At 46.0% G+C, this 27,266-nt stretch overlaps 1 protein-coding gene across 2 annotated transcripts in view; it reads left to right on the forward strand.

Moving 5' to 3' along the window:
* Positions 1 to 25,454, forward strand: part of pax7a (paired box 7a) — a 39,629-nt gene extending 14,175 nt beyond the window's left edge. For both annotated transcript variants that reach the window (XM_029827122.1, XM_029827121.1), the window contains exons 5-9: positions 3,130 to 3,329; positions 9,991 to 10,156; positions 10,518 to 10,711; positions 21,243 to 21,492; positions 22,830 to 25,454. In XM_029827122.1, coding sequence (XP_029682982.1) covers positions 3,130 to 3,329; positions 9,991 to 10,156; positions 10,518 to 10,711; positions 21,243 to 21,492; positions 22,830 to 22,945 — 926 coding nt within the window. In that variant the 3' untranslated portion in view covers positions 22,946 to 25,454. The remainder of the gene's footprint in view (positions 1 to 3,129; positions 3,330 to 9,990; positions 10,157 to 10,517; positions 10,712 to 21,242; positions 21,493 to 22,829) is intronic.
* Positions 25,455 to 27,266: the final 1,812 nt, after the last annotated feature.

Genomic DNA, 27,266 nt, shown 5'->3' on the forward strand with positions numbered 1-27,266 from the left:
TGTCAGCTCATGACTTAACCTCAGTGTCCAGAGGTTGTAAGTTCGAGCCCCGGGGTGATGTGGGATGAGCATATCAGGTGCGCTGAAGCGTCTAACACATGCGGGCCCGGATGCAATGAAACGGTAGATCCATGTCTTCAAAGCTCTGCAGGTTGAAGAAATATGTGCTCTTTTTTGTCCGTTCTTCTTTTCCTTGGTTTGTTTTGTTGCAGTCTCCCGTCATTGTCTTGATTCACTGTTTTTTTGGGGGGTTTTTAAAACGCGGGACCTCCTGAGAGACGCATGTGCACATCAGAGAAGCATTTTTCAGATTTTTCTGCGCTTATTGTGATCCATCAATACATAAGCATACAGCTAGATCACTTGGTGAGTCGCCTTTGAGCAGACAGAATCTACTTCAACGTCTCGGGGGTGAAGGTGGAGGACGGGAGTGAGTTTGGGGATGGAGGAGCACGCAGGGAGGGGTTTTTGAGGGGAAACAGGGTGATGATGAGGATTCCATGTGCCTGCAGTCTGAGGGGTTTGTCTGTGGGGTCAGTGGTGGAGAATGAAGAGAGCGAACAGGCGTTAAACCTCACAGTGACCCTAAAAGTATTAAAGCAGCAGTCCTTTAAAAAATGCTGGGTTTCATCTGGCCTGGTCCTAATTACATGAAAGCAAAGAGACACCAGGGTGAAATTAGAGGAGGGTTCAAAACAAATAAGTCAATTTACTGTAAATATGTAAAAAAAATTGTAAACTTCTGGCTAAAGTTTAATGAAATTGATCGTTCACTATTTCAAGATAATAATGTTTCTTGACTTTAGACTTTAGAAAACATATTAACCATGACTTTAGAAAACATATTATTTGCCTCCACCTTGTTTATGAGAGTTTATTTTCCGGTATCTTTTGTAGAATTTACTCATTATCTTTGCTAATCTCAAACAACTGCTCACCCACACATTCTAATGCCTGAACCTGATTAATTCCTGTTTATAATGGGCACAATTGTAAATCAATATCAAGAAAAAAAGCCCCAAGTGGTCCCCGGAGGAGAGGGTGCTAATCGTGCCCAGTGGATGCAACATAATTAGATTCTAATTGGACGATAAGTAATGAGAAAGGGTGTGAGAGGTTTATCAATATCCCACAAACCTGTGAAAGGCATTACCGGAGCAGCATTATACAAACACCTAATCAGAATGTACCTTTTTGTGCCGAATGGGCCGATAAGGAATTGACCCCAACACGCCTGCAGGGATTTTGTTCAGTTGGGCTGTAATTGCAAACTCTGAAACATGTCGTCTTCTCGCCGGAGTCTCCCATCGGCACGAGGGGCGTCCATGTGCGCACTCCAACTGCAGTCCCATTTGGCCCCATGCGTTTCCATTTTCTCTCACTCGTGACAGACAGGAGGCCTCTTGACCTTACGCTCCTGGTTCATGTACAAAAGCAGATGCATTAGCTGTGTGGAGCTTAATGGGGAGCAGCGCTGCCAGCTATTGTCTGCTAAGGTTTATCAGTCATTAGCCTGATAGCATGCAAAATGTGACATGAGTGCTGCAGCAGTTTCGGTGCGAAGTGAAATCGGTAGAAGCGCTTGAAACAAAGGGGAGTCAAAGAAGATGTAAGGAGAGGATAACGTTGGTGTCTTCCTCAGAGCCCCCTTCGAGTATGTCTTCTGTCTGGCCCCAGTGTCTCCCCGTAAGATTCGGGGGTGACTTTGGAACGTGATCTGCAGACCGTCAGGCCGGTCTCAAGTGTCGTCATGGCAAGTTAACGGGCAAATAGAGACACGCATCCTCATGAAAACCAACACAGGGATATGTGGTGTATGTACATATTCAACTTTGTGTGTTCAAGGGTGTTCTGCTGCGGAGTGAGTCCGTACTTCAAGAATCAATCTTTATTAAAAAGGATAAAACTGAAGAATTGATTTAATGAATGCGGCCTCATGTCCTGCGGCCACATGTAATCCGGCAAGAATCGTTGCGCATGAGCTCAGGGGGACAGAAAATGTTCGGAGAAGACTCGCAGAGTGGCCTGTAATGATAGTCTCCATATAATCCCATAATTCCTTGTTTAATTAAACTCTGGAGCTGGCCTTGAGACTCTGCCAGCTCTGTTGCTCTTTTGTTCTCACAGTTGTTATTTGGAGGCTCGCTCTGAGTAATCTTTTGTCCACTTATGTCGAAATGTTCGACTGGAGTGAGCTTTAAACGCAGATCTCGGCCGTAAAACGACGAGTTAGGCGGCAGGGACTCGCTCTGGAGAGACGTTCAGGTACGTGATAGAGTTTGCATTCGAGCTGAATTGCGAAGGGCCTCTGTCACAAGCGGAAATCTCTTCATACACCCTCGTCTTCAATGTCTGCCTTTATTTTCCCTCTCCCACTCTTTCTGGACTGAGCCGTGATGCAATCCAACAAGGCCCCGAGCAAGCCTGGCACATCACGCTGCCTTGTCAATGTCTCAATGAGGAAATTATGAAAATATAAATTTTATGACATGGAATGAAAAGGGCCATGTAGTCTGAATAGACGTGCAGAGGTGGTGAAAATGATGCAATTTTCTAAATTCAGTTATAATGGTAATGTGCAATGGTAATGCGTATTTGCTGTCAAAAATTTCCCTGTCGGCCCGGATTGTGGAGCTTTGTGCTTGCATTTATGTTCCTCGAGCAAAAACTCAGCTTAGTTGAATGCCTAAAAAGTAATGTAAAATATGTTCTAATTCATTTAATGACAGCAGATGGAAACACATTGAGCTGAATGGTTTCGCTCTGACATTGTGTTCTATTTTATACTCTTTGGCTGTGTTGAGCAGTGCGCCCTGGGCCAAAAAGCTGGAGAAGCAGGGTGAGGAGCTCAGATTAACCCCTCTACCCACCAACTACCGTGTTTTCACACCCGTTCAGGCCCACACAGAGGCAGAACCAGTTGTCAGAGACTCAACTCTATCAAATAAACATCTGCAGTTACAGATAATATTGCTCCAATTGTATATTCACACAGCAGAGGCTCTCGCTTCATCAGTTCTAAATGTGGATCCGAAGAATGGATCTCAGTTGGTTTAGGGTTGCCTCAAATGGACCCAAAGACAGTTAGTCATCGCCATGACGTCCAACTGTGCTTTTTTTCCACCTCAGGTAACCGCATTGATGACGGGTCGGACGTGGACTCGGAGCCAGACCTGCCTCTCAAGAGGAAACAGAGACGCAGTCGCACCACCTTCACAGCCGAGCAGCTGGAGGAGCTGGAGAAAGCTTTTGAGAGGACACATTACCCAGACATCTACACCAGAGAGGAGCTGGCTCAGAGGACGAAGCTCACGGAGGCCAGAGTGCAGGTTAGACAGGAAGCCGGCGTGGCTGCACGCTGGTCCTTAATATCCTACTTTAGTCCAAATAAGACCATGATAATTGGAACGGAAAACAGATTTGGGTCAAACATGTCAGAATTTGCCTTACTTCTATTTATTTTTCCTGCAACCTTCATTAGAAATCCTGATATTGATCAAAGATCACAACAATATGAGCAACTACAGTCCTATCACTGCCACAAAACCACAGAGCCATGAGCAAAGCCTTATTTAATTATAAATAAAGCAGATTTGAGATAATGCAAGATTTGTACTAGTTTTACCACAATGAAACCTCTGAGAGTACAAAAAAAGCCAGAGTTGAAGGCTCTCCCTCTAAACGTGCAGTAATATAAATATGATGCGCCAGAGAGAACATCCAGCCGCAGCTTTACCATCAGACATGTTTTGACATTTCCGTGTTCACACCTCAGGCACACAAACCTGCCTGACTGGGCGGTCGCTCAGATGTTGCATGTGAGTGAAGGGAGCCGTGTACAGTAGAGTTATAGCAACAGCTGTTCCTCCAACAGGGAGAATGAAGGGGGGAGGAGAAGAGAGAGCGAAAAGGAATGCATTCCTGATGGATTTGTCATTTCGGCCTTTGGCCAGGATCTCTTCCCATCACTTTCAAGCTTGCCGCTGCTTGTAAAACCCTCCACATATCACACGGGGTTCCTCATCCTCTCCTGGGACCCTCTGCCCCGACAACAACATTAATCAATCAGCCGCTAGGAGGGGGGGGGACTGGGGCACCCCTCTCCTCTTACCATTACCATTACCATTTCACACTCCCTCTGAAGCCTGCAAACTCCTCGCTGCATGCTAACTGTTCCTCACACCATAAACATGCAGCGGGGGTAACGGGTTCCACACATGTCTTTGTCCATCTTGGAACTCCACGACCTGTAAGGAAGCGCTGCGAGACTAAGGTTTGAATGCCTCATTCCACGGAGAGGATGGAACACCAATAAAAATAATGTCTGGCAGCAACCACAGCTAAAGGCCTGTGCGGTGTTCTCCGTTGAGAAGTAAACAACAAATTAAAATATATTCTCCTGTAGAATTCCAATTACTTATGTGGTACAAATATATATACGAGGCACAGGATTCATTTTTAAAGCTTGCGATAAAGTAAATGGCATGTATAAATTCATCAGCCTAGTTGGAATGAAAGTGAGCATGTGGGGTAGTAACACCTCAGGTTTGAGAACAAAATCCATTCTTTAATTAGTGGCTGGGTATTCATGGAGCCTGACAGAAATATCTAAACATTAAAGCGCGAGAAGGAATAAAAAAAGAATGGCTGCTGTGTGTTTGCCGTTAGATAATAGACTTAAATGATGTCATGTGGAAACCCGCAGAATGCGAGTCATGGCTATAATTTGCTAATGCTGTTTTCTTCGTAATCTAATTTTTTAAAAGGCTTTGAAAGTCTGAAAAGGTCAACTCAAACTTAATTTTCTTTGAGGGGTTTTGAAGAAAAGGCGCACTGGTGGCCAAAATAAATTCATGCAGAATTCGGAGTGCCGTTTGTCGGGCATGTAAACAACAAAGTTAATTATAAGTTAAGTTAATTTTATATTCGAGGAATATAAAAAGATGCATATCTGTCTGATAGCGTCTCTCTAAATGGGCGTGGATGCTGTCTGGAAATGTCCAGCAGCTGGGTTTTCACCGAGGTGCCCAAACGCCCCATCGCAGGGCTGGAGAGAGGAGACCCTTTGGCCTGGGAGCAACGTATCTGCACAGCTGCGCTGACATGTCTTCCAGATGTTGCTCACAGGCTAACCAGTGTTCGCACCTTAAAACTCATCCGCAGGCAGAGGGGCTGCGGCTATTCCCACAGAGTCATATTTTAGCTTGAATTTGCGCCCGCCGTTGCGTCTCGCTGTTATCCGTTTGTCAGTAAACCTGACGTTGAAGTGTACCCGTGAGATTTAAATATGGCTGCCCAAAGCTGCACTGTGTAAATTACATCGCTGGATTCTTGCACAGGTGACGGGTGTTTGGCTTAGCGCTGACTCACAGCCTAAACTCATAAACAGGTCTGAATATCCCCCCCGTGTGTCCTCGACTGCCATTTTAGGACCTTTTCACCATCCATCTTTATCAGCCCCGCAGCCCTTTTCAGCAGAGCTACCAGCGTCGCTTCACCGCCATGATGCCTGCAATGGTTTTATTACCCCAGCTGACAAATTGAGGGATATGATCCGTATCTCTCACCAATTAGTTCCAGGCTGTCTCTGTGGGAGGGGTCCTGCCAAGTCTACCTTCAGACTGCGCTGCCACTTTCCATCTGATAACCCCGCAGTTTTAACAGGAGCAGGCAGCACAGCCATTCCTCTAGAGGAGCGTGAGATTTTTGACCGCCGCCTCTGCAACGCGGACCAGGTGGGTTTGTTGCAGATAGTCCCCATAAAGCAGAAGCATTCTGATCTATTTAGACTGAGGTTTTGTTTTTTTTTAAGAGGGGGGAATTCTGCGTCTGGGCCGAGGCTCGTCATCTCAGCGTGGCGCCTCTGGCTCGCTTCACCAAGTCTGTCGTATAGATCCTCTTTCATGACCAATAAACTTTCTGCATGTGGCTATTGTACTTAGTGGAATCTAATAAGGTATAAGTACTGCTTTTCATGAAGCGTGCAAATCAATTTGGTCAAAAGGTTTCTTCCCTAAACTGTGGCTTGCGCTGGATCGTTAAGGCGAGGGATGAGCCCTGGTAAAAAAGAAAAACCAGTATGGCTACTGGCATTGTGTCAGAGACCAGTGCAGGCAAACTGGTTACAAACTAGTTTTCCACACACGATAGGAGAGAATAATCCTAGCGGTAGCAGGAGGGAAAGCTCAGTTTCTGATTGTTACATTATCGTAGCAGCAAGAGCGAAATTTACAATGGAGCCGAGTGGTGACGACCAAACCCAACAGGCAACTGTATTCCCGCCAGTATGGGTTTATGTATCATAAAGGAATAAATAGGATTTGTGTAGATTGTCGGGGAGAAATTGTTGCAATGCATCAGTGAGAATGTTCTAACAGTTTCTTATTATTAGAATTTAAATGACTTTGGTACAGTGCTTCTGTACTCCTGATACTTATCAAGCTAATCCCACTCTCCTCTCACATTCACACTCCTAGCTACTTTAATTAGCATAGTGCCAGTCTGGAAGGCAAGCAGGGAGGGAATCAGAGAGAGGGGAGGGAAGGAGGGAGTGGGGGCATTGCGTGGTAGGAGACAGACGGGGATTTGTATGTTGAGTCTGGTTGCATCACCCATCTGTGTTGCCGTGGATATGAAGTCAGCAGCACATTTTGTTTTGTCATTATCTCAGCTCTCGCTATTCATCTACCGAATGTTGCAAATTGGCTCCTGAAAGACGTCACGTATTCACTGCTGGTCTTTGTCAATATGATTCATGGAGGATGGTTTGAACGGGGGAATGTGAGTGATCCGATTTGAGGGACAAATATACTGCAGAGCGGTGTCACATTGATGATGGTTCAGTGTATTATCCCTGATCTTCGATAAGGAAATGAGGAACATCGCTTGATCCCACCGAGCTGATACGGCAGATTAATGCATGGCAACAAACTGGGGCTGGGGACTGAACTGTGAGTGCTGCAGCTGTTGCCTTCTGCAGGTTCACCAAGGTTTGAGGTTTGCAACCGGGCTTCCCTCAGGTCCGCAGCAGCCTCCACCCTCCTGTCTGCAGGGCTCCGTTTGGCTCCTATCTGACGGGTCACAGCTCCTCCGTCCTCGCTGCTCCCCTAAACTTTCAGAAGACGCGGCCAATCCGAGAGCGTCCAGGGGAACCTTTTAGTCCGTGAAAACGAAACAGAAACGTGCACATGAATGGAGAGGTGCACTTGTAGGTAGAGACTGGGAGACATGAAGGAGCGCCGCAGCCCTCTGTACTGCAGAGAATTAAACCGGATTGTGGGGAGCAGAGGAGAATCTGTGGTCCAAGGTGACTTTGTGATCAGGTTCCAGAGCGCAGCTTCAAATCCTCAGCTTCAGGCTGTGGAACAGTGCGCTTATAATGTATGCAAGGGTGCGATAGCATACGGGTACTGGTGCAGGTTTATCCCAGCCGGCTGAGGCCTGATGATTGTTGGACAAAGTCCCTCAGCGTTGCTCGTGTCTTCTGTATTGTCCTGTGCTGACAAGCTGGACCCCAGCCTCTTGGGCAACTTCAGTCTTAATTATATTCATATTTCATTTGTTGGAAGATGTAAAATACAGATCCATTACTGTAAATTATAACAATGCAGTGTTTTCCTGTACATAAGTATTGATTATGATTATAGATCTTAGTAAGTTATGCAGGAAAATTCCATAAAACATTAAATGAAAAAAAAAAATAGTAACATATAAACAAAAAAGGTATAGCATAAAATGTCATTTATGTATTAAAACAAAAAACAATTTAAAAGAAAAAACACTCATCCATTGATAGCAAGCATCTTTTAAATGTTATGTTTCTGTGTTGTCAGTATAAAACCTTTATATCAGTATTTGATAAATAGAACACAAAGTAACCAAAATATTTCCAATAAATGCAGGATTTTTTCATAGAGACAGCTTCATAATCTGAAAGCAGTATGTACCATAATAGTCACGACAGTACAAATTATTTTAGCTTGGTCACGTCACATTCAATAATCTATTTTTGTCAACATTATGAGGACTGACAACAAGCACTCACATTCAGAGTGAGAGAAGGAAGTGAATCTGCTGCTCTGAATAGAGGCTAAATGCTGAAAACAACAACTTGAATCCATTTTCGGGGAGTTTTGTCTCTGCTGTGATGCAAAACCTTCTTCCAAAGCTTGGATGACCACGGGGGAAGGAAGTTAAAGCCGACATAAAAGAGGGGTGGAGTGAGTGGATGAGGTCAGAGGTGAAGTGGCACCGCGGGGTGGGGGTGAAGAGGAGTGTGTGGAAGAAAAGGGGTGTGCCCTCCCCCTCTCTCACAAGGTGCCCCCTCCCCTGCATCAGGCAGCTGTTTGTCTGGCGCAGTAGGAGCTTAGTTCAGGCCCTGGACCACGCTCCACTACATCCCAATAGCATAAATTTCACCAGAGCTACATTTGTTTTGGAACAGACTATCGAGGGATTCAGACAGTTCCTTTAGGCGTGATCGGCCCCGAGATAAAGATTTCATGTTGGTTTTCCAGTTGCATCATTGTTGCAGGCATTGCCTGTTGCACCTTGATCTCCTCTGAGCACCAAGAACTTATATACCAAGAACACACACACACACACACACACATGCCAGGAAGTAGGAGGAAAAGAACCACTTTCAAATTAAGATCTCTGATCGGCAGAGATCCCTTTTAGGCCTCTTCAAGTTTATATGTATGTTTGTGTGTGTAGAAAAAGAGGCAGACCCCAAAAAGGCAGCGAGTATGGCTCTGTGTAAGTCCCCTTGAAAGTGTCCGTCTTTAAGACCTGTTTAAAAGGGACGCCCCCTCTTTGTGTCCACTGTTCTCTGTGGCGTATGGAGGGGCTTTTGTCCCCCTCTTTCATGTGCACTCACAATAGCCCGGGCCATTTGAAACACAACAGTAGATGAACTGCGCTGACAGTGTATTAAACTCTGATGAATTGCCTGTGCGAGGAATAGATCAATGTCCTTCAACCCTTAGCACACAGTGAAACCCGGGCCTTGTCTTGGTTAAATGGAACAGGTTGCTGCCTCTTTTCAAAAGGGCCTGATTAAATTCATGTTTTGTTGGAGTTGAAGCCTTTTTTTAAATGTGTAAATCTTCTGTGGTTCATAAAAAGACCCTATTTTGTCCCCCTACTTTCTTTGGGGCATTCAGCGCTGCTCATTTTGCGAGTATTTGTCCATTTTTAGCTTTGGATTAAATGTTAGACTTTTTTTTTCTCCTAAAATGGATTTTCCCCCCCTTCAAAAACCTCCCAAAAACCACATTAATAGCAGGACAGAGGTGTGGGTCTGCATGTCTGGCCCTTCACAAAGCCACCAACAGCACCACAATCATACTTGAGTTGCTTGGTATGGAGGTTAGTGGCCCATGTCTGACCTTTAAATGACTTCTTCCCACTAAAGAGGGCTTAGGGCAGCCTGTTTACACAGTTCACAGCTTCAGACCCTTAAGCACAACAGGGATGGACCGCAGGGCCTCAGTGGCAGCTCCCACGGGGACCGCTGACACTCCGCTCCCAGCGCTCCACCTAACTGGCCCATTATGTACAGGTGGCAGAAGCCTGAGTGTCTGCTGCAGCCCAAAACTAACCATGTAACACCCAGAGAGTTTAATAAATGAAAAACAAGACCAAATGCGTGCACAGGTACACCTGGAACACATTCTTATAATTTTTTCAGGCTTTTACTGCTGATATTTAAGCATTTATATGCTGTCCGTCCTGTTCCATTTTACATTTTGCAGCAGCCTGTTTGTATTTTCTCTGCGCCCTCTGTTTCCCATTACAGGCTTGGGGAAACAGAGACTTTCTTCTTCTTCCTCTTCTTCTTCTTCTTTTTTTGTGCCAACAAACACATCATATAGAGATTTAAAAACCTTGCCTGAGCACGACACTCAAAAAAGAGAACTCTTACTTTTTTTTAAGAAAGGGAGAAGTGGGATTCAACACTTTTTACCTAAATTGTTGTTCCTTTTACAGGTGTGGTTCAGCAACAGGCGCGCTCGGTGGCGCAAACAGGCCGGAGCCAATCAGCTGGCAGCTTTTAACCACCTGTTACCTGGGGGATTCCCACCTACAGGGATGGCAACTTTACCCACATACCAGCTACCAGATACCGGCTATCCCAGCACCACACTATCACAGGGTAAGACCAAAATGAAAGGGGTGAGGGGGGTGAATGAGGTTCACTGTGAACTCTGATTTTAATGTAATTTAGGTCAAAATCATATTAAGTTCTATTTTTTGTTGCGTCAGCCTTTGTGCTAGTTTTAATAGCATTAAGAATCATATATAAACCATGTGCTTATCTAAGTGTCACGCTGCTGGCAATTATATTTACAATCATATGGTTGTTGGGGAAATAGACGTAAGCTGTCTTTGATTTCATTAAGAGAGACCCTTAATATAGGATGTGTGACCCATGGAGCTGAAACCAGGGCCAGCGTTTATTTTTCAGCTTCAGCTTTCTCTTACCTGTCCACCGTTTGTCTCCTTCTTGGCGTCAGAGGGCAGCACGTTACACCGGCCCCAGCCCCTGCCGCCATCCTCCATGCACCAGGGAGGTCTGAGCGCCGACAGCGGTGCCGCGTACGGCCTGTCGTCCAATCGCCATAGCTTCTCCAGCTACTCCGACACCTTCATGAGCCCCTCGGCGTCCGGCAACCACATGAACGCTGTTGGTAACGGGCTCTCCCCGCAGGTCAGTCCAAGCAACCTCCGCGTGCCTGTGCGAGCGCAGCTCAGTCCTGTACCCGTGCTCTCCAGCCGCCCCTCCTCCACCTCCCCGCACCGCTCCAAACACCGTAATTGTATTTGATTGGAAATTAAAATTCAGAAACAGCATGTTCAGCAAAATAACCGCCAGTGTGGGCTTTTTTGTTCGCCTTCCAAAGCCCTGGATTTATTTTAGCTACTCCAAATTGCTACATTTGTAAAACAATTGGATTAACATCAACAAATTAAAATTCATCTTGATAGCACCACAAGTACTCGAGCTGCTCCAAACAGCGTCTTTGACTTTCCTGGGACGCCTAAATCCTGCGCAGAGCAGCGAGAACACATTCTGATGAAATAATTAGCTAAAGCTTATAAATGTAGGCCCGTAATCTTCTCCACATAATTGTCTGCAGCTCAAAGACTGGAGTGCTAATTGTGATTTCTCTCACCTCGATACAGCTTGGTTCTGATTCCCAGCGTCGGAGCTTCTCCTAATGTGTGTTTTCATGTCCCTTTGTCCACGTTTGAGCCCTCATGTCACAGCAGAATGTTAGCTTTCCTAATTGTGGTTTTAGTCTCTGGAAAGCCAAATATGTCTTTGGTTCTGCACAATGTCAGTGAAACAATGTTATATACGCAGTCCTACGTGTGGATTTCACATGTTAACCTCTTTGGACACCTCCATTAATGAGCGTTCAAATGGGACTTTGTGGTTAGGGTTGAGCCGTAAGAAGCCGCGAAGGAAAAATGATTTGTATTGATGCAAATCGTGTGTGCGGAGTGAATTATATACAATTATCCATCAATACTGGCCACTCTTGCCCACCCTCACCAACAAGATGTGGTTAACAGGCAGAAAATAAGATTGAAATGGTGTGTAAAGAGTTGAAAATGAATTTCAATGCTGCATTTGTCCACAATTACCCCGTCGTTCACACGTGTTTTATTGGGAGTTTTTTTTTCTTCTTCTTCTCCTTCTTCCTCAAATATTTCTCAAAGCAGATTGGAAACATTCTTGGTATTACCCTCTTTCTTTGGAGAAGAAAGAATTAAGGATTTTGTGACAAAAAAGAGATTTTCTCTCCTGCTGGAGCGACGGAGGATAACACGGAGGCTCACAGCGTGTTTGATTGTTAATCGTGGCACAGGGGCTTTAACTGCTAATGCTCTCGCTGCAAAACCTGCAGAAAAACACCAGGAACATGGAGGTGATTTTTTTTTTCATTAATGGCTCTCTCTAATGCAGGGGGGGGGGGGGGGGTCGCTGTGGCTTTCACTGCCTCCTTTCACACACAGTCAAGAATGTGTTCGGATATTAAACACTTCCTGTCATAGGGAGGATTAACACAGGAGCCTTTGGGCAACAGTACAGAGGTGGATTTTCACCTTTCATCTACCTCATCAAGAGGGTTTTGTCAAAGATGCCTTTCATATATATATATTTTTTTTATTGACATAAACTTTTAATATAAATAGTGGTATAGCTGTTTTCTTTTCATTGGGACGCCGGGGAAAAGCGGCGTGGCTGTTTTGATGTGTCACGCTGCATTGAATTGAAATGTACTGAGTGCATGCAGAATGCTGTGTGGCATTCCCATCACTTTCCCAGCACGGACACAAATGTTCCCACTGACAGCAGAATCAGAGTTCGCGCTGTGGCACTGCTGCCTGCTGGGTCGAGCTGGACTGACACAACACCCACCCCGCAAAAAACCCCCACTACCACACACTCATGTCACTAAAACCCACAAACATGTCACATAAAATGCACCTCATCCAGGTCAGGCCCTGTTTGTTTTTGCCTCGGACTGCAAATCGAAAAATTATCAATCGGCATTCATAGCTTTGCAGCCTGTTTCTCCTTCCTGTGATGGAAACACAACAGCAACACAAACAGGTTCTCTACAGAGATGGAAATAAGAATCTCAAATTGCGTGTCGCAGACGGCATCTGTTTGCCCAAGATATGCTTTTGCGTTGGTATGTGCGAGCTATTTCTTCAAGGGCATGCGACTGATGGCCGTAGCTGTTGCTGCAAAGATTGACAAAAATTCTCTGATTCCCAATAAATGGGCTGCAGAGACGAGGTGCCGAGTCTGTAATGGAATCCTGCAGCGTTCCGCGGTCCCAACAGGAGCCCGCGTCCATCGCAATCTCATAACCTATCCCGACAGCCCACATTTTCCCATTACGGGCGGTGGAAAAGCCGTGCGCGCGCAAACTGTTCGCTGTCATTGTGGGATATACAACGTGTTTGGCTGGCGGAAGGAGGCAGCATAGACTGGGGTAGTGGGAGCGAGGCCAGGCACGGCCAGGGGAAGAGTGTGAGGTTTTGTTGATGGTTTTGTTTCATTTTGAGGGCTCAGCAGGTTTCATGAAGATGGAACAGCAAGGACGGGTTTTTCCTCTTCCTTTAGCTGAATATTTAACCTGCTTGATGTTTGTTTTTTCCCATTTAATTCAACACAAACCTTTAAGAGGCCTTCGTGATGTTTAAAATGGAATCTGAAAATGGTATTAGCTTAGCTCTCCTCTCACTGAGGAGGTGGTGCTTTTACAGCTGACACAGTCGCAGCTCCAACTAACCTTGTAATCAGAAACGCTAAAGAGCCTCTTAGATACTTCTTTCGGGCTCTTTGAAGCGGCGTTTATGGGCATTGCCTTTGTGGGGCGACGTTTGGACGGAATTCCTCATTATTGCATGACAGGGACACCTGCTGGGAGAGGAAAGAAAACAACTGTACTGAGCGGAGCGCTGAGGCCAGGGCTGAGATTGGATTTCACCGCTCAGATAAATTTCCAGAAATAATGACACCAGGTGGAAATAAGTGTTTCTCTTGGACTGCATGCGCAGTAGAATAATGTTTTCCTGCATGATTGGAGGGCGGGATACACCAACTGTGAAGGGGGGGAACTCGTGGTGGTCAGAGATCTCGCTGTTACGGAAAAAGGAAGTTTGCAAAGTTTTGTGGGGAACTTTTTTTTTCTGTTTTGCAGTTTTATATAAGTGTTGTGTGTTTTGGAATGACAAGGATGTGAGTGTGTGCGTGTGTGTGTGTGTGTGTGTGCGTGCGCGCGTGTATGTGTGTATATGAGGGCCTTTGGGCTGTGTGAGTGGGCCGGGGCCTACACATCCGCAGAAGCACACGTGCACGCGCGTGCGCACACACACGTACACAGGATCAGAGGCAGAGCGGCTCTCACCCCTGCCTCCCTTTGATCTGTGTCCCCAGGCCTGCCTGCCCGCGCTGCGCTGCACCGTACCACGCACGCTGACACCATGCTCACCAGCGACTCCCCACAACTGTCTGACAGAGATAAGCCAGGGGAGACTCCAAACTGTGCTACTGCTCTTCCATTAGCTAGTGCAGACGCTTCTTTTAAAAACTGGATGAATTATTTTTAAGAACCGAGCTCAGCCGTTGCCAAAAAAAAAAGTGGAGGGTGGAGGGGGGGGAATGTACGTAACAATCTGGAGCTCTGGCTTCATTCCGCCTCCCTCTCTGACTTCTAACAAGACATTCTGCACCTGAATACCAATGAGAGGGGGAGATTCGTGTAGTCCCCCACATTATTAAAAGTTGGGCATTAAGCCTCTCGCCGGGCACTGTGTCAGCTGGCAGGCTCCACTGACAACAAATCAAAGGGGATGAGCACATAGCCTGCATTCATCGCTCAACCACTCGCAGAGCAAGAGGGGGAATACATACTGGTTAATTAGAACTCCCATTAAAACAAATACTGTTTCAATTTGGCAAGTATAAAAAAAGATGTAAGAGGCTTTCAAAAAAAAAAAAAAAGCAGACCTGCTGTTGGCAGCTGCCAAGAAAATCCAGGGATTGTAAATCGTATCCACTGGCTATACTGTTTTTCCTCAGATTATTAGACTTTGCTGTATTTTTAACACTGCTGAACTCTGAGGAAGAATTCAACGACACCAGAAATGCACCTTTGCACACTCTCTCTATCCGGGTTTGTCTTTGCACCCATGGGCTGAGGTCATCACGTGACTAATACAGAACCGGAGGATTTATCGGGGGCCCTCATGCGGTCCAGGCTTCAGCTTTTGGAGGCTCCATTTGCAAGTCACTCAGAAACTCTGGCAGCTGATTGGCTGTTGGGGCACCTGAGCCATTTGTTGCTCCATCAATCTTTCCGTCTGCGGAGCGCTCAAATGAAGCCACCCTCCTTTTCATTCCAAAATATTTTTGGTCTCAGCTTTATGTATTCATAATCTATTTTTCACCTACCAACATTCCTTCCCTCTATTTGGCTTTTTGTCATCCCATGATGCCTTGCCAATAGCGCTTTGCTCTCCCTCTCTCTTTCCCCACCTTCCTCTCTTGCTCCAACTCTCTCCCCTGGAGAGGCAGCTCTTCTCCCTACGCCCAGATGAAAGGCTATGGCGGACAATAAAAATGCTATTTAAATGCAAGGGTGTTTGTGTGCGGGTGAGAGATATTTCCTGCTGAAAGTGAGCTGCTGCATCCTGATAAATAGTAAATATAAGGGAATGTGATTTACATTTATCTTGCAGAGGCAGCCAATATGAATTTCAGTAAATCCTGGAAGATGGGGATTTAAGGAGGAAAATGACTGGGACTGATTCACACGCTGTGTGTCCCACGCAGCTGAAATGCCTATAAGGTGGAGAATGATACTGCCTTTATTAAAGCACAGGCACAGACATCGATCCTATCTAAAATACCTATTACACACAGACATACACATGCTCCCCACAACCCCACTAGTTGGAGGCAGTGCAATAATAATAATAATAAAAATAATAATAATAATAAAAATAATAATAATAATAATAATAATAATATGAAGGACACTCCACCTCTTTGGGTCAGGGGCTGCAGAGGTGATGGGACAGCCAGGGGATGAAGGAAGGCCAGTCGGTTGTGAACCTGTCCTGCTAGCTGGAGGTCTTGGGATGTTGTTTGGCTGCATATGGTCCTTTTTAGTTCCAGATACCTCTCTGACAGGTGCATTGCTGTGATTAATACTCTCTCTGACTCTCTCTCACACCCGCATTTTCCCATCCAACCCCCCCCCCTCTCTCGTTTGCTGTCAGGTCATGCTTCTGGCCCCCTTTATGAATTTGATCTACAGTTTTCCAAGCTTCTGTACGTTTATATAAAGCAAAGCAAAGACTGGGTGATTTGAGCTTGTCTGTGGCTCTCCTTCCTGTCTTCCTCTGGATAATAAGATGTGAGTGTGGGAGGTGGTCGGGGTCCTCAGCTGGTTGTCTTATGCAGCAGCTCTCCCCTCTCAGTCTCCAGCTGAGAGCTATTTCACTATTTATTTACATGTAATTATGGCTATGAGGTGCAGATATTAACACTGTCAAGAACAATTTGACCTGACATTTTTCCTGAGACCTGGCCCCTGCTGTTTTCTGCAAACAGCTCCTGCTCTTCTCTCCTCCTCCTCGCCCTCCACTTTTTGCTCCTCCTCTTTTCCTCTTTCTCCTTCACTCTCGATCGTCCTCGCTTTCCTCCTGGAACTGCCCCCACAAACACACACATACATAGACACACACACTTTAACTCGCTGCACATTGCACCAACGCCTCTTCTAAATTAAACGGCAAATTTTCTGATTCCAGGAGAGTGGTTTTTGCTCTCTGTCTGTCTGTGTGTGTGCGTGTGTGTGTGTGCATGTGTGTGTGTGTGAAGGGGCCTCTCTTGTTCTCAGTGGCTGAATCCATCCCATAGTTACTCAAGCATATCACTAGCAGAGAATAGAGAAGCGCTCCCCACACGTTCTCCAATTGCAGTCCAATAGACGGCATATTAACCTGTGGTTAGGGCTGAGTTTATAGCTTATACTGTGTGTGTGTGTGTGTGTGTGTGTGTGTGTGTGTGTGTGTGTGTGTGTGTGTGTGTGTGTGTTTTGGGGGTTCCTTTAGCTCAGACAGCTCTGAATTCTGGAACATTAAGACTAGCATAAGCTAAAGTCTGCTGGACATGATTTGATTTGATAAAACTCCACAAACAGGGTGAGAATTCTATGGAGAATCCAAAGATAAATATGAACTCTGCTCCAGTTTTGCGTAGCTCAGCCATCTTTGATGCAGCCTGGTGAAGCATGCAGGCGCAGGATGGATAACATGTTGTGAGGAGTGACAGCTTGTTCCAGTGCCCACTAATCGTCCTCATCTGTGCCCGCCTTGTCAATGCCCAGATCCTGTCATTGCCAATCAGCCAATTAATTGAACACAATTAGCACTGCACTCCAACCACCCCCCACACCATATCTTCAAAGGACGCCTCCTCTGCTTCTCCCACCCCCCCCCCACCCTCCATTCTGCCTGTGTCTCTTCATCCTGTGGCGCTGGTGGAAGACACTTTTCAGTTTTTATTAATGTGCCGAGGCCAATTAACGCGGTGGCATGGAGGCCAGAGCCCGTCATCTGCTGCCTGCCACCATCCAGGCTGTCTGCTGTGGCCCCACGCCACCCCTCGCACCACCTCCACCGTGACCAAAACGCTTTAATTCAATTTATGCAATCACTGTTATTTTTAAATAGTCATTTTGTCTGCTCAGATGAGGGGCCTGACTGCCCGCTGGGCTGGCCCTCTCATGTGAGAGATGGGGGGGAGGAAGGGCGGAACATTGTGGGAGCAGGAGTTGACTGACTTGGCGTGGAAGGCGTCTGTGATATTTTTATTTATAATTTGCTGCCCTTTTCTTTGTCTCGTTGTTTTTGTGCAGGTTTGACGTTTATTGCACTACAGATTTTGAAGCAATACAAATGAAACCACCTAAATCTATTGGAATACACCCTTATTGTAGCCAAGATTTCTGCTGTTCTCAAAGTCAGACACTGGCTAGACTCAGGGGGCGGGGGGGGGGGGGGGGGGGGGGGGGGGGGGTGTAGTCACCGATTTAAACACTCTTCTCCCCCTGAAATAACACCCGCAGGACTGGCCATCAAATATTGATCTGAAAGTCGGTGTCATCACTGTGGATCTTTAATCATCCTCCGCCGAGGCGAGTATCAGCCAGGCAGATCTGCTAAAGGTGTAAGACGCTATTCTGCAGCGCTCAGATAACTTACACACATTTGGAGTGCTCGTTTCCCCCCTGTCTGCCCCAGTGACCTCTGCCCAACTTAAAGGTACGTCTTGGGGGCATTTTGATTTGTGCAGAACAGGGAGCTATCGGTGACAGAGGAACTAATCCAGTCTTGCGCAGATTAAGAGTATTTGTGGAGTGGGGCGTGTTGGCGCTGGCGCCGGGGATGGAACAGAAGGGGCTCCTATCAGCTCTCCAGGCAGGCTAGCCCTCAGGCCAGCACAGTCCTACAGGAGTCTTTGTACTTCCCAAAGCCTCCACTTTCCCCTCACTCTCTACGTATCACTTTCTCTTTCCTCCGATGCCCCCCCAACCCTCTTTCTAGAGGCTATCCTTTTCCCACTGTTCCATTTCCTTCCCTTATATTTGCGTGTTTGTATTGCGTTAATTTAACAGCAGAGGAGTGGTCAGGGGCGGGGGTGGGGTGGGGTGGAGGGGCATCAGAGTGTCATAGCAAGAAGTTCACATTTCACACAAAATATGAGAACAGTGGTTCAGCAAGTTTGAGGAAACTGGCAGGGTTGAAAATGCTTTTTCTGTTATTTGTTTTGCTTTTTCCCTCTGGTTTTGTCACATTCTTTCATTCCGTCTGGGAAGAAACCCAACAAAAAGCATCTAGTCAAACATTCATGTAAACAAAAAATAAGTAATTTGACTGTTCAAGAAATTAGAGATGTATGAAAGGGCATCGTTTTGTGTCTCAAGTGCTCTGTTTATCTGAAAGGATGCACATTGTATCAATTTACACTTCCCCATTCACTTCGCCACAGGCTACAGCGCTCAGAAGTTAAGAGAATTAATTACTTTTTTTTATTATTATTTATAAAGTAATCTATCTGTAGAGAGAAAGAGAGTGGAGAAACAGAGGCAGTGGGGGGAAGAGTGGGGTGGGGGGTGGGGGGACGCCCTGGAGCATTGTCCTTTAAACTGAGTCCTGGCTCACATTATCTCTCCCAAACCAGCACTCACACAACGTCAAACAACAAACGAACTCTGGGCTGCTGAGGACGCTGCATGCAAGAGAGGAGAGGAAGGTGTAAGGGGTGGGGGGAGGGGGGTAAGGAAGAAATCTTCTTCTGCTCTGCATACGGAGAGCGCTGGGGAAGAAAAAAGGTTTGTCTTTTTCAGATTTCAAACTCTAAAAGAGCCAGAAGCCGTCCTGCTCTGACCAAAAGTCTATTTTCCGCCTTTGCTAACGTGTCCATGTGCTACAGCACATATTGTGACCCACCTAATTGATCAAATAAGCAATTTTAGTGAGACACTTTCTGTCTTGTTTCCGCAGTCCCACTGTGTTAATCTCAAAATAATGAGGTCAGGGCTGTAATGGTGCAAATCCCGACTGGGGCTAGCAATGCTGACACTGATGCTCACCATTCTGATGCTTCAGCTCTTACAAATAACCTGTCTTCCTCCTGGGAGTCCAGGCCCGCTTCAAACGTGTCTGATGGATTGTTGGAACCTGATTTGTACCACATTTTGAACTAAAGTTGTACCACAAGAAAGGGAGAAACAGAAATCAAGGGGAGGTATAGCTCTAAAAAAAGATCTTTACATATTTTCCAAACAAGCGGGAGTTCTCTATATCTATATTCAACTTTGTTAAGTATTAGAGTGCTGAATGAGCTACATAAACTCCTTAAAAGCAAGTTAAGATCAAGTATATTGATCAAGTATAAGTTTTATAGAAGAGTAATTGACACATTAAATAGAACATAACTCGTCCCATTTAGAGAAAGTGATCATGAAATTAAATCATTAAAGCAGAATCTTCCTACTGGAGGGAAAAATGAGGAGTTTTGATGTCCTCACAGATGACAACACTTGTTAGACTCTAATAAAGCTGACCCAATAAAATGGCAAAAGCTGCTCCAAAGACAATGATAAGAAGTCATTTTCTTTTGAGGAACTTTTATCAGCATGAATAGTATTAAGGCCAATTGTTGGGATACTCCATTTCTCAAGGAAGCGATGTAATCCGGCTGCAATTAACCACTGACTAAAATGGACGTGCCCCCCAGCTGTCATTCTCAGGACACGTCGACAAGCCCCCCCCCCCCCCAATTCAGCATCACAAAGGCATTGGGATGAAGCATTCCTCTCCTTCAGCTCCATATGTGAAGAAGCGCCACATGTGTCCGGCATGAGCAGAACCATAATTCTCTCTCTTATAGATACATGTCACATGCTTTGTCTGCACATGTGGAGGAGATAGGGCGGGGGTTTCCATCCCCATAGAATTAACATGTGGAAACGACTAACCGGCCCTTACGTCTCTGATGTGCTCTGAGTGTTTTATATTTCCTGGGAGGGCTTTTCTAATGATATGATTAATTGGCAGACTATGGTTAATTTTCCCACAGTGGGGTGTTTCTGGCTGTACTGCATCATTTATGGACTGTTTGGCCTACCTCTGCAGTGCGCACGTGACTGTCCATGCGCGTGTACATGCAAACACATGTCCGCGTGTACTGGCCCTTTTTAACCAGCTCCATGATGGGCTAATTGGTTTAGCAGCCTAGGGGCCAAAGGCCAGTTCAGCATAGCAAAACTCAACATGAACCTGATGCTGAGGGGAAGGCTTCCCTGTTATAACAAGAGAGCATGTGTGGGACAATTCCTTTTTACCACACACATCTCTCTCTCTCTCTCTCTCTCTCTCTCTCTCTCTCTGTTCCTTTTCACTTCAAAATATGCAGCATGAGAAAACAAAATTCTTCGCACTGTTCTGGGACGCTGCGCTTCAGTCTGGAGTAGCACTAGAAGTAATCTTTTCCATTTTAACATATTTTGAGACCTTCTTCTGAGGAATGTCACATGCTATTACATTAATCTAGAATATTGAATTGGAGGCTTTTATGTACTATGAATAATACAGGCACTGTGATATTCAGGTTATAGCCCCAACCTGCTCTATCAGTGGGCCCCTCGGTGAGGTTTGTGGAGCCTACTTTATGTGGGGATCTGAGGGGATCATTTACCAGTTCCAACTCCATTACTATTCATGAGATGGGTAGGCTAGGGGCGAGGGATTAGGGACTCCCTTGGTGCTTGTTGTGCTGTAGGCTCAGGCTCAGGCCTAAGGCTCTGGGACAGGGGTTGTCTGGCATGGATGGTGGGTCTATTATTACCCTGGGACCTTTCTGTCCCCCAATAGAACATTTTCTGGCACCCCCAGCTAATGGAAACAGTGTCTCTTGTTCCTTTGCCCCATGAAAAAAAAACATTAAAAAGAGATGGGGAAGTTTTCCATTTTCCCCCTATTTCCAAGTTAAAATGGTGTGTTCCTATTGGCATCTGTACCGTGACATGCCAGGATGGCTCCATATTTGCAGGGGGAAAAGTGCTTTTCCTCAGCTCTGTCAGCGCTTTGATCCTCAATTTTCCAAATTTCTAACATCCTCTGTCCCCTTGCTTCCCTCCCCCCAGGTGATGAGTATCCTGAGCAACCCTAGTGCTGTATCCTCCCAGCCCCAGCACGACTTTTCCATTTCCCCCCTACACAGCAGCCTGGAGAGCTCCAACCCCATCTCAGCTAGCTGCAGCCAACGCTCTGACACCATCAAGAGTGTGGACAGCCTGGCTTCCTCCCAGTCATACTGCCCTCCGACCTATAGCGCCACCAGCTACAGCGTGGACCCCGTCACCGCAGGCTACCAGTACAGCCAGTATGGCCAGAGTGAGTGAATCCAGCATTAACTTTTATGCACTATCATTTTGTTCATTGGAAGCTGTAGCATAAAGAAGCATTGAGATTTTCAAAAGCCTATGAAGCGATGCCCAGTTCTCAGGCAAAAAAGCCTCCTGACCTCTGCACCCTGCTGGCAGAGGCTGACACGTGCTCTTGATAAAGACACCCCCCCCCCTACCCGCTACAAATACACATACAGCACCACTACCACAATCACCACTACCACCATCCTCCCACGGAGCTGCCTTAGTTGCACCCCACTCCAGTTGGATGGAAGAGAGGAGAGGGCCACTTCAAAGAACGGCACACCCTCAGGGGCCACAGTGTCCTCTTACCCACCTCTCTTCCTCATTCTCTGTTCTCCATCTCACACACACATGCACACACACACACACACACACACACACACACACACACACACACACACCCCTAGGGCAGGAAAGAGTTTACTTTATTAGATTAGCATAATTGACTGATGCTGTCATAGCCATTCATAAGAGGTAAAATGGAGCGCAGTTCCTGAAAAATTTAACCAACTCCAGCTACAGGTCCAATAATGAGCCATTGCATTGCCTTTAAAAAAAAAAAAAAACTAATTTCACAAATTAGCAAACAAGTTAAAATGTGATTAAGTCAAATGGAGGATTTTTTTTCACCACTCAGCGTTTAGACATCTGTCCTGTCATGGGTGATGGACATGCAGCTGTTCAAAACAACACTGCCTTGTGTTGTGAGGAAATAACATTTCAAATTTCCTTGAAAGAGTGTAATGAACAATAGTCCAACTCTGTATCTACTGTTAATGTCTTTAATTTGTCTGTGAAACGGCACACGGATGCACGTGACCTGGCCTCGCGCGCCGCGCACGTTTTTGTCAGCGGTGAGAGACTGACGGCAGTGCGGATACGAGCTGATGTGAGGTTAATTAAGATGGTGATTGAGCACAGTGGCTGGTTAATGAATGGAGGAGAGAGGAGAGAGCTGCTGTCTGAGGATGAAAATGATCGGCCATGTGGAGTGTGGAGGGCATGAAATCAGAGATGCCAAGAGTAATGAAGACTGGCACGTAGAACACACACAGGGAGCTGTGTGAGTGACAGCATGGAGACTTTAGCAGGATGCACATGCTGCGTGCCAGCGGCGTGCCAACCTTAGACAAGGGGCGGCGGAGGTGGTTTTATCTTTTATTTTCTGTCTCTGTCAATCGCTTTGCTTCTGCCACAACCTATTTTCAGCCATTGGGCGACAAATGAATGGAGAGCAAACGGGACCCGTGTCTCTGGTCTCGTCCGCCGATCTGATGGCTGTGTTCTTTTTCCGTGCAGCTGCTGTGGACTACCTGGCTAAAAACGTGAGCTTGTCCACCCAGCGCAGGATGAAGCTGGGCGACCATTCGGCCGTGCTGGGACTGCTGCAGGTGGAGACGGGACAGGCCTACTGAGGCCTCCCAGGCACCTCACTCTCCAGCGCCCTCTCTCACACTCCTCCATGTTCCATAAAGTCTGGACTCTGCAGCCCGGCCATGACATCAGCACACCGCCTCACTGTATCACAGGAAGAAAGACACTTCGAGGGCGTGACAAGGCTCAGTGGGGAGCGGAACTAAACTTTTAATTCAGTTGTCAACCACCAGGCGGCTCTGCACCCTGTTTTATCTCTCAGAAAAGCCAGTCGAGACCTCAAAACATCCGGGGATAGATGGCCGCCTCGGTCCCGGGCTCCTCTTTGTCACACGCGCAGTCCGACGCACATTTAGAGCCATCAACAACACTCTGACCTTGCTGTTCATAGTAGTTAACGAGCCGATTTCATTTGAATGACTCTTATTCACATTCCTTTTTGATATTATTATTGTTGTTGTTACATGATTATGGGTAATGTGATTTATGTTGTTCTTTGATTCCATTTGTATCTCTCTCCTCTGTTAGATGTTGGTGTGTGAAACACAGTCAGGATGACTGAGACGATCCGGGGAATGAGTGTCTGTTGCGTGTGCATGTTTCGCGTGTCGGCACAGTCACAAAAGAGAGGATGATCGTTTTCCAAGCTGCTTTTCCTCTGCCTGTTCCCTGAGCTCCAATGTTCGCGAACGATTTGACCTTCCCACTTTCATATTCATCTTGACATTCCGTAAGAACTTGGCCACTCCGTGGGAAGTCTGGCTGGATGCATCCTGCAGGGAATTAAAGCAGAGTTTTGGCGGCCAACAACTCTCCCCTTCTAACCCCCATCCCATCCTTAGCCACAGTCCACTGGGAGGGGGGCATTGTTTACAAAAACAGGATTGGGAAAATTAGCGTATTTTGTGTAGAAATCTGGACCCATCCAAGGATGGCCAACTCAATTCCCCCCCACTCCCCTGTGCTCCTCCCAAATCCCATACGCTGAGGAGCCCTGTGTGAGAGCAGATTTAATCACGCAAAAATAATGTCAAAGTTAATTCTCAGTGACCCTTCCCAACCAAAGTCAGCATTCCTCTTTCTGGGACTCATTAACACTGTGTGTAAATGCACCTTCGGCTAATTTCAAGTCCCGGACTCCACAAACATTCCTCCAAACATTCCACTCACTCCGTCTGCAAATACACAATAAGCACTCCAACACATTCTGATATGAGATTAAAAAGCACTCCCGCTGTGCCATTCACATGCACCCTGGAAAAATCAGTTAATCCAGTCAGCTGTGAAAGGGCACAGGTAAGACCGCTGATTGCCCCCCCCCAACGCTTCCCCTTCCTGGTTTGAACCTGAGCCACATCTAATCCTCCGCTATAACGTAATCACTGAAATGTAGAAAAATATTCCAGCGCCTATGAAGCATTTGTGAAGCACTCAAAAGTTCTGGCACGAGCCAGGACCAGACGTTCCCTCGAGATGTGTGTAATTTCTTTCTTTTTTCTTTCTTTGTTTTTGAATTGAACTGATGTGCACGAGATCGAGTCCTCAGCCGCCTTTTAAGAACTGTACAGAAGGAGGAGCAGTTTGGGTGTCGCTTGTTAATAAAGATTACGTTTTATACTAAAACAAAACTATGTCGGGTGGTAGATAGGCAGGGGATATGCGGACGTTTCCTTAACTGGCTTGTTTCCTGTTCCTTTATTTGTTTTTCATTTTTATTTAATTGGTTTATTCGTTGACCAAATGTTTTCTTTCATTTCTTCGGCCCAGGTGAAGATGAGCTTGTATAAATGAATGAAATTGAAAACAAACAAAAAAAAAAGTGAAAATGTTCCAATTAAAATTGTATAGAAAAGGATCAAACTGAACGGAAAATTAAAGAGCCAGACAACCTGCCTGGACCTCAGGACGGCTGCGAAAGGTGGCTCTGTTCCGACCGCCTGAACTTACAGACTGATTACTAGTGCACACCAGATTTGACTGGACCTCAGACCTGAATGCCTCTGAATGACATTTTCGTGTGACTGACACAATAATGGTGGTAGTGATGATGATGATGATGGGGATGTGATGGTGAAGGAGCGGGCCAGGAGAGCCTTCGGGAAAAAGGAATCAGGTCACATTTGATCTGTGGACCAGGAGGACTTCAGGAGAAGGAGTCACAGTAACTTCGCACTGAATTGCTGCAGTTCCTGCTGCGCCGCTTAGACGCTTCTCTCATGTGTATATTTTAAAAAGAAAAGAATTTTAGAATCGTCTTTAGTGTATCAAAACCATTTCTAACACTTGCGTCAATAAACATTTGGATATTTAAAACTCCTTACCCCTCCCTGTCTGTTTGAACCTAACTTGTTTAGTTGCTTTCTGACATCTGTGCTTTGAGTTCCACTTTCTTCTGTTGCGCATGTGTGTATATTATCATGGTATAATTTATTCTGCTGTATGAAGTATTAGAGTAGTGGGAAACTTGTACTGGTATTTACTACCTTCAGCCTGTTGGTGTGTTTACTGTAACACTGGCGTAACTGTTATCAATTAAAGCTCCAAAACTGATTGGTCTCCTTTGTGTTTACCTGGATGTGTGTGTGTGTGTGTGTGTGTGTGTGTGTGTGTGTGTGTGTGTGTGTGTGTGTGTGTGTGTGTGTGTGAGACATCAGCTGAGCTCTGCATTTAGCCAACAAAAATATGTCAGTTCATAACGTAGCATTTGGTTTTCATTAATATAAATAAATTTACATGTTCTGCCACTTAGTCAACCAGTAATACTTTAGCACTAGAACTGATGTCAGGAAACATCTTAGGGGGACACAACGTGTGCATGCATCCTCAAGCTCATCAGTGGAATCAGAACGGTCACTGTTCCACTGCTGGGCATTTGATGCCGGAGCGATGAGAGATCGGACATCCCACTCATGAGACACAGATTGAACCCGTGTCTAGTTGCAGCTTTAGGAATTCTGTGCAATGACTGCGGAAGAGCACGTCTAAATCTCCCTGGCACGGTGCAAACAAAGGGGGTAAACTGGCTGGTGGAGGATGGATGCATCCGCTCTGCTTTAAATTACACATCAGGACAGATGAGCTGATTCAGTTCTTACCAGCAGCGCTGTTGGAGGTATGTCAAACACGCCTATGGCATGTCCATTCAGTCCAGACAGATTTCAAATACGCCTAAAACACGTTACAGGAGTCTGGAGGAGCTATCAAATATCTGCATAATCTGCGCATAATCTGATGTAAATTAGTCAAGACAGAAAATGATGCCACTTTGTGAAAGATGCATCCCCATTTTATATTCCGCAGAATGAGAACACTTTACTGTTCATTTGCAATTAAATGAAGCTAATTAAAAGCATTGCTAATCACAGGCATTAGCATCATTAATATCAAATAGTATTTAGACAGAAATTGATGCCAAATAAAGTGAGTACTCACATGAATGAACTTTTATTTACATTTAGGTAACTGTCAATCACATTTCGAACACTTGACAGACCAGAGCGGCTCGCCGAATATAAATAGAATATTTGGTATACGCGTTTGATTTACAGATTTAAACCAGCTCCAAAGTGCAATTTTATCGCCAGATTATATCACAGAGGCTCAGTTACATTGGAAATTCTCATCAGCATCTCATTACAAAATATACATCTTAAGAAAATCCATGCCATCTGGAATCCAAAATAGGACTATCGGGTTTCACAGTGTGGTCTTGGGTGGTTGTTTGGCGGCTGCGCATCATCCCTCAAATATTCTGCTGAAAGTTTGTGTTCTGGTTGTCCAGATTAGACCTTGGCATGTGCTATGGTTGTCCCCTCTGCTCCAGCTTGTCTCCTGAGGTGGCGGTCTTGGAGTTTTGTCCCCCCGTCGGTCTGCTGTCAGTCAGAGTGGACGAGGTGGCGGCTCAGGCGCTGGTGTGTGGGAGAGCTTTGTGACACTCTGCTCATCTTCTCCTTTGATCCCCTAATTGATTGACTACAGGAGCACAGGATAAACAGAGCCAAAAAGAGCCGATTCCACTCGCCTCTCTGGAGCAGTTTAGATAAAGTGCAGGGGCCCGGGCTCTCCGTACCTCCGTACCATGGACATGTGGCCATTGAAGGTGGCTCTGTGCCACGGTAGCTTAGCTTGTGGGCTGTGTCCTCAGGCCCGGGGTTTGTCTACTGCCCCTCTGCATAACTGGCGGGCAGTAATGGGTTTGTTTAGATCACAGGGATGGAAATGGAACTCCTGAGCCCCGCTGACGGGACCAGGAGGCCCTATCGCTCAGGAGGCAGCGATAGAGAAATCTCAGCCACCGCCCGGTCATACTGGCTTTCAGGGCCCAGCCCTGGAAGAGGCGCTGCGACTCACGTCTAATTTGGG

This window comes from Takifugu rubripes, chromosome 19, assembly GCF_901000725.2.
Source record: "Takifugu rubripes chromosome 19, fTakRub1.2, whole genome shotgun sequence".
Lineage (NCBI taxonomy): Eukaryota > Metazoa > Chordata > Actinopteri > Tetraodontiformes > Tetraodontidae > Takifugu > Takifugu rubripes.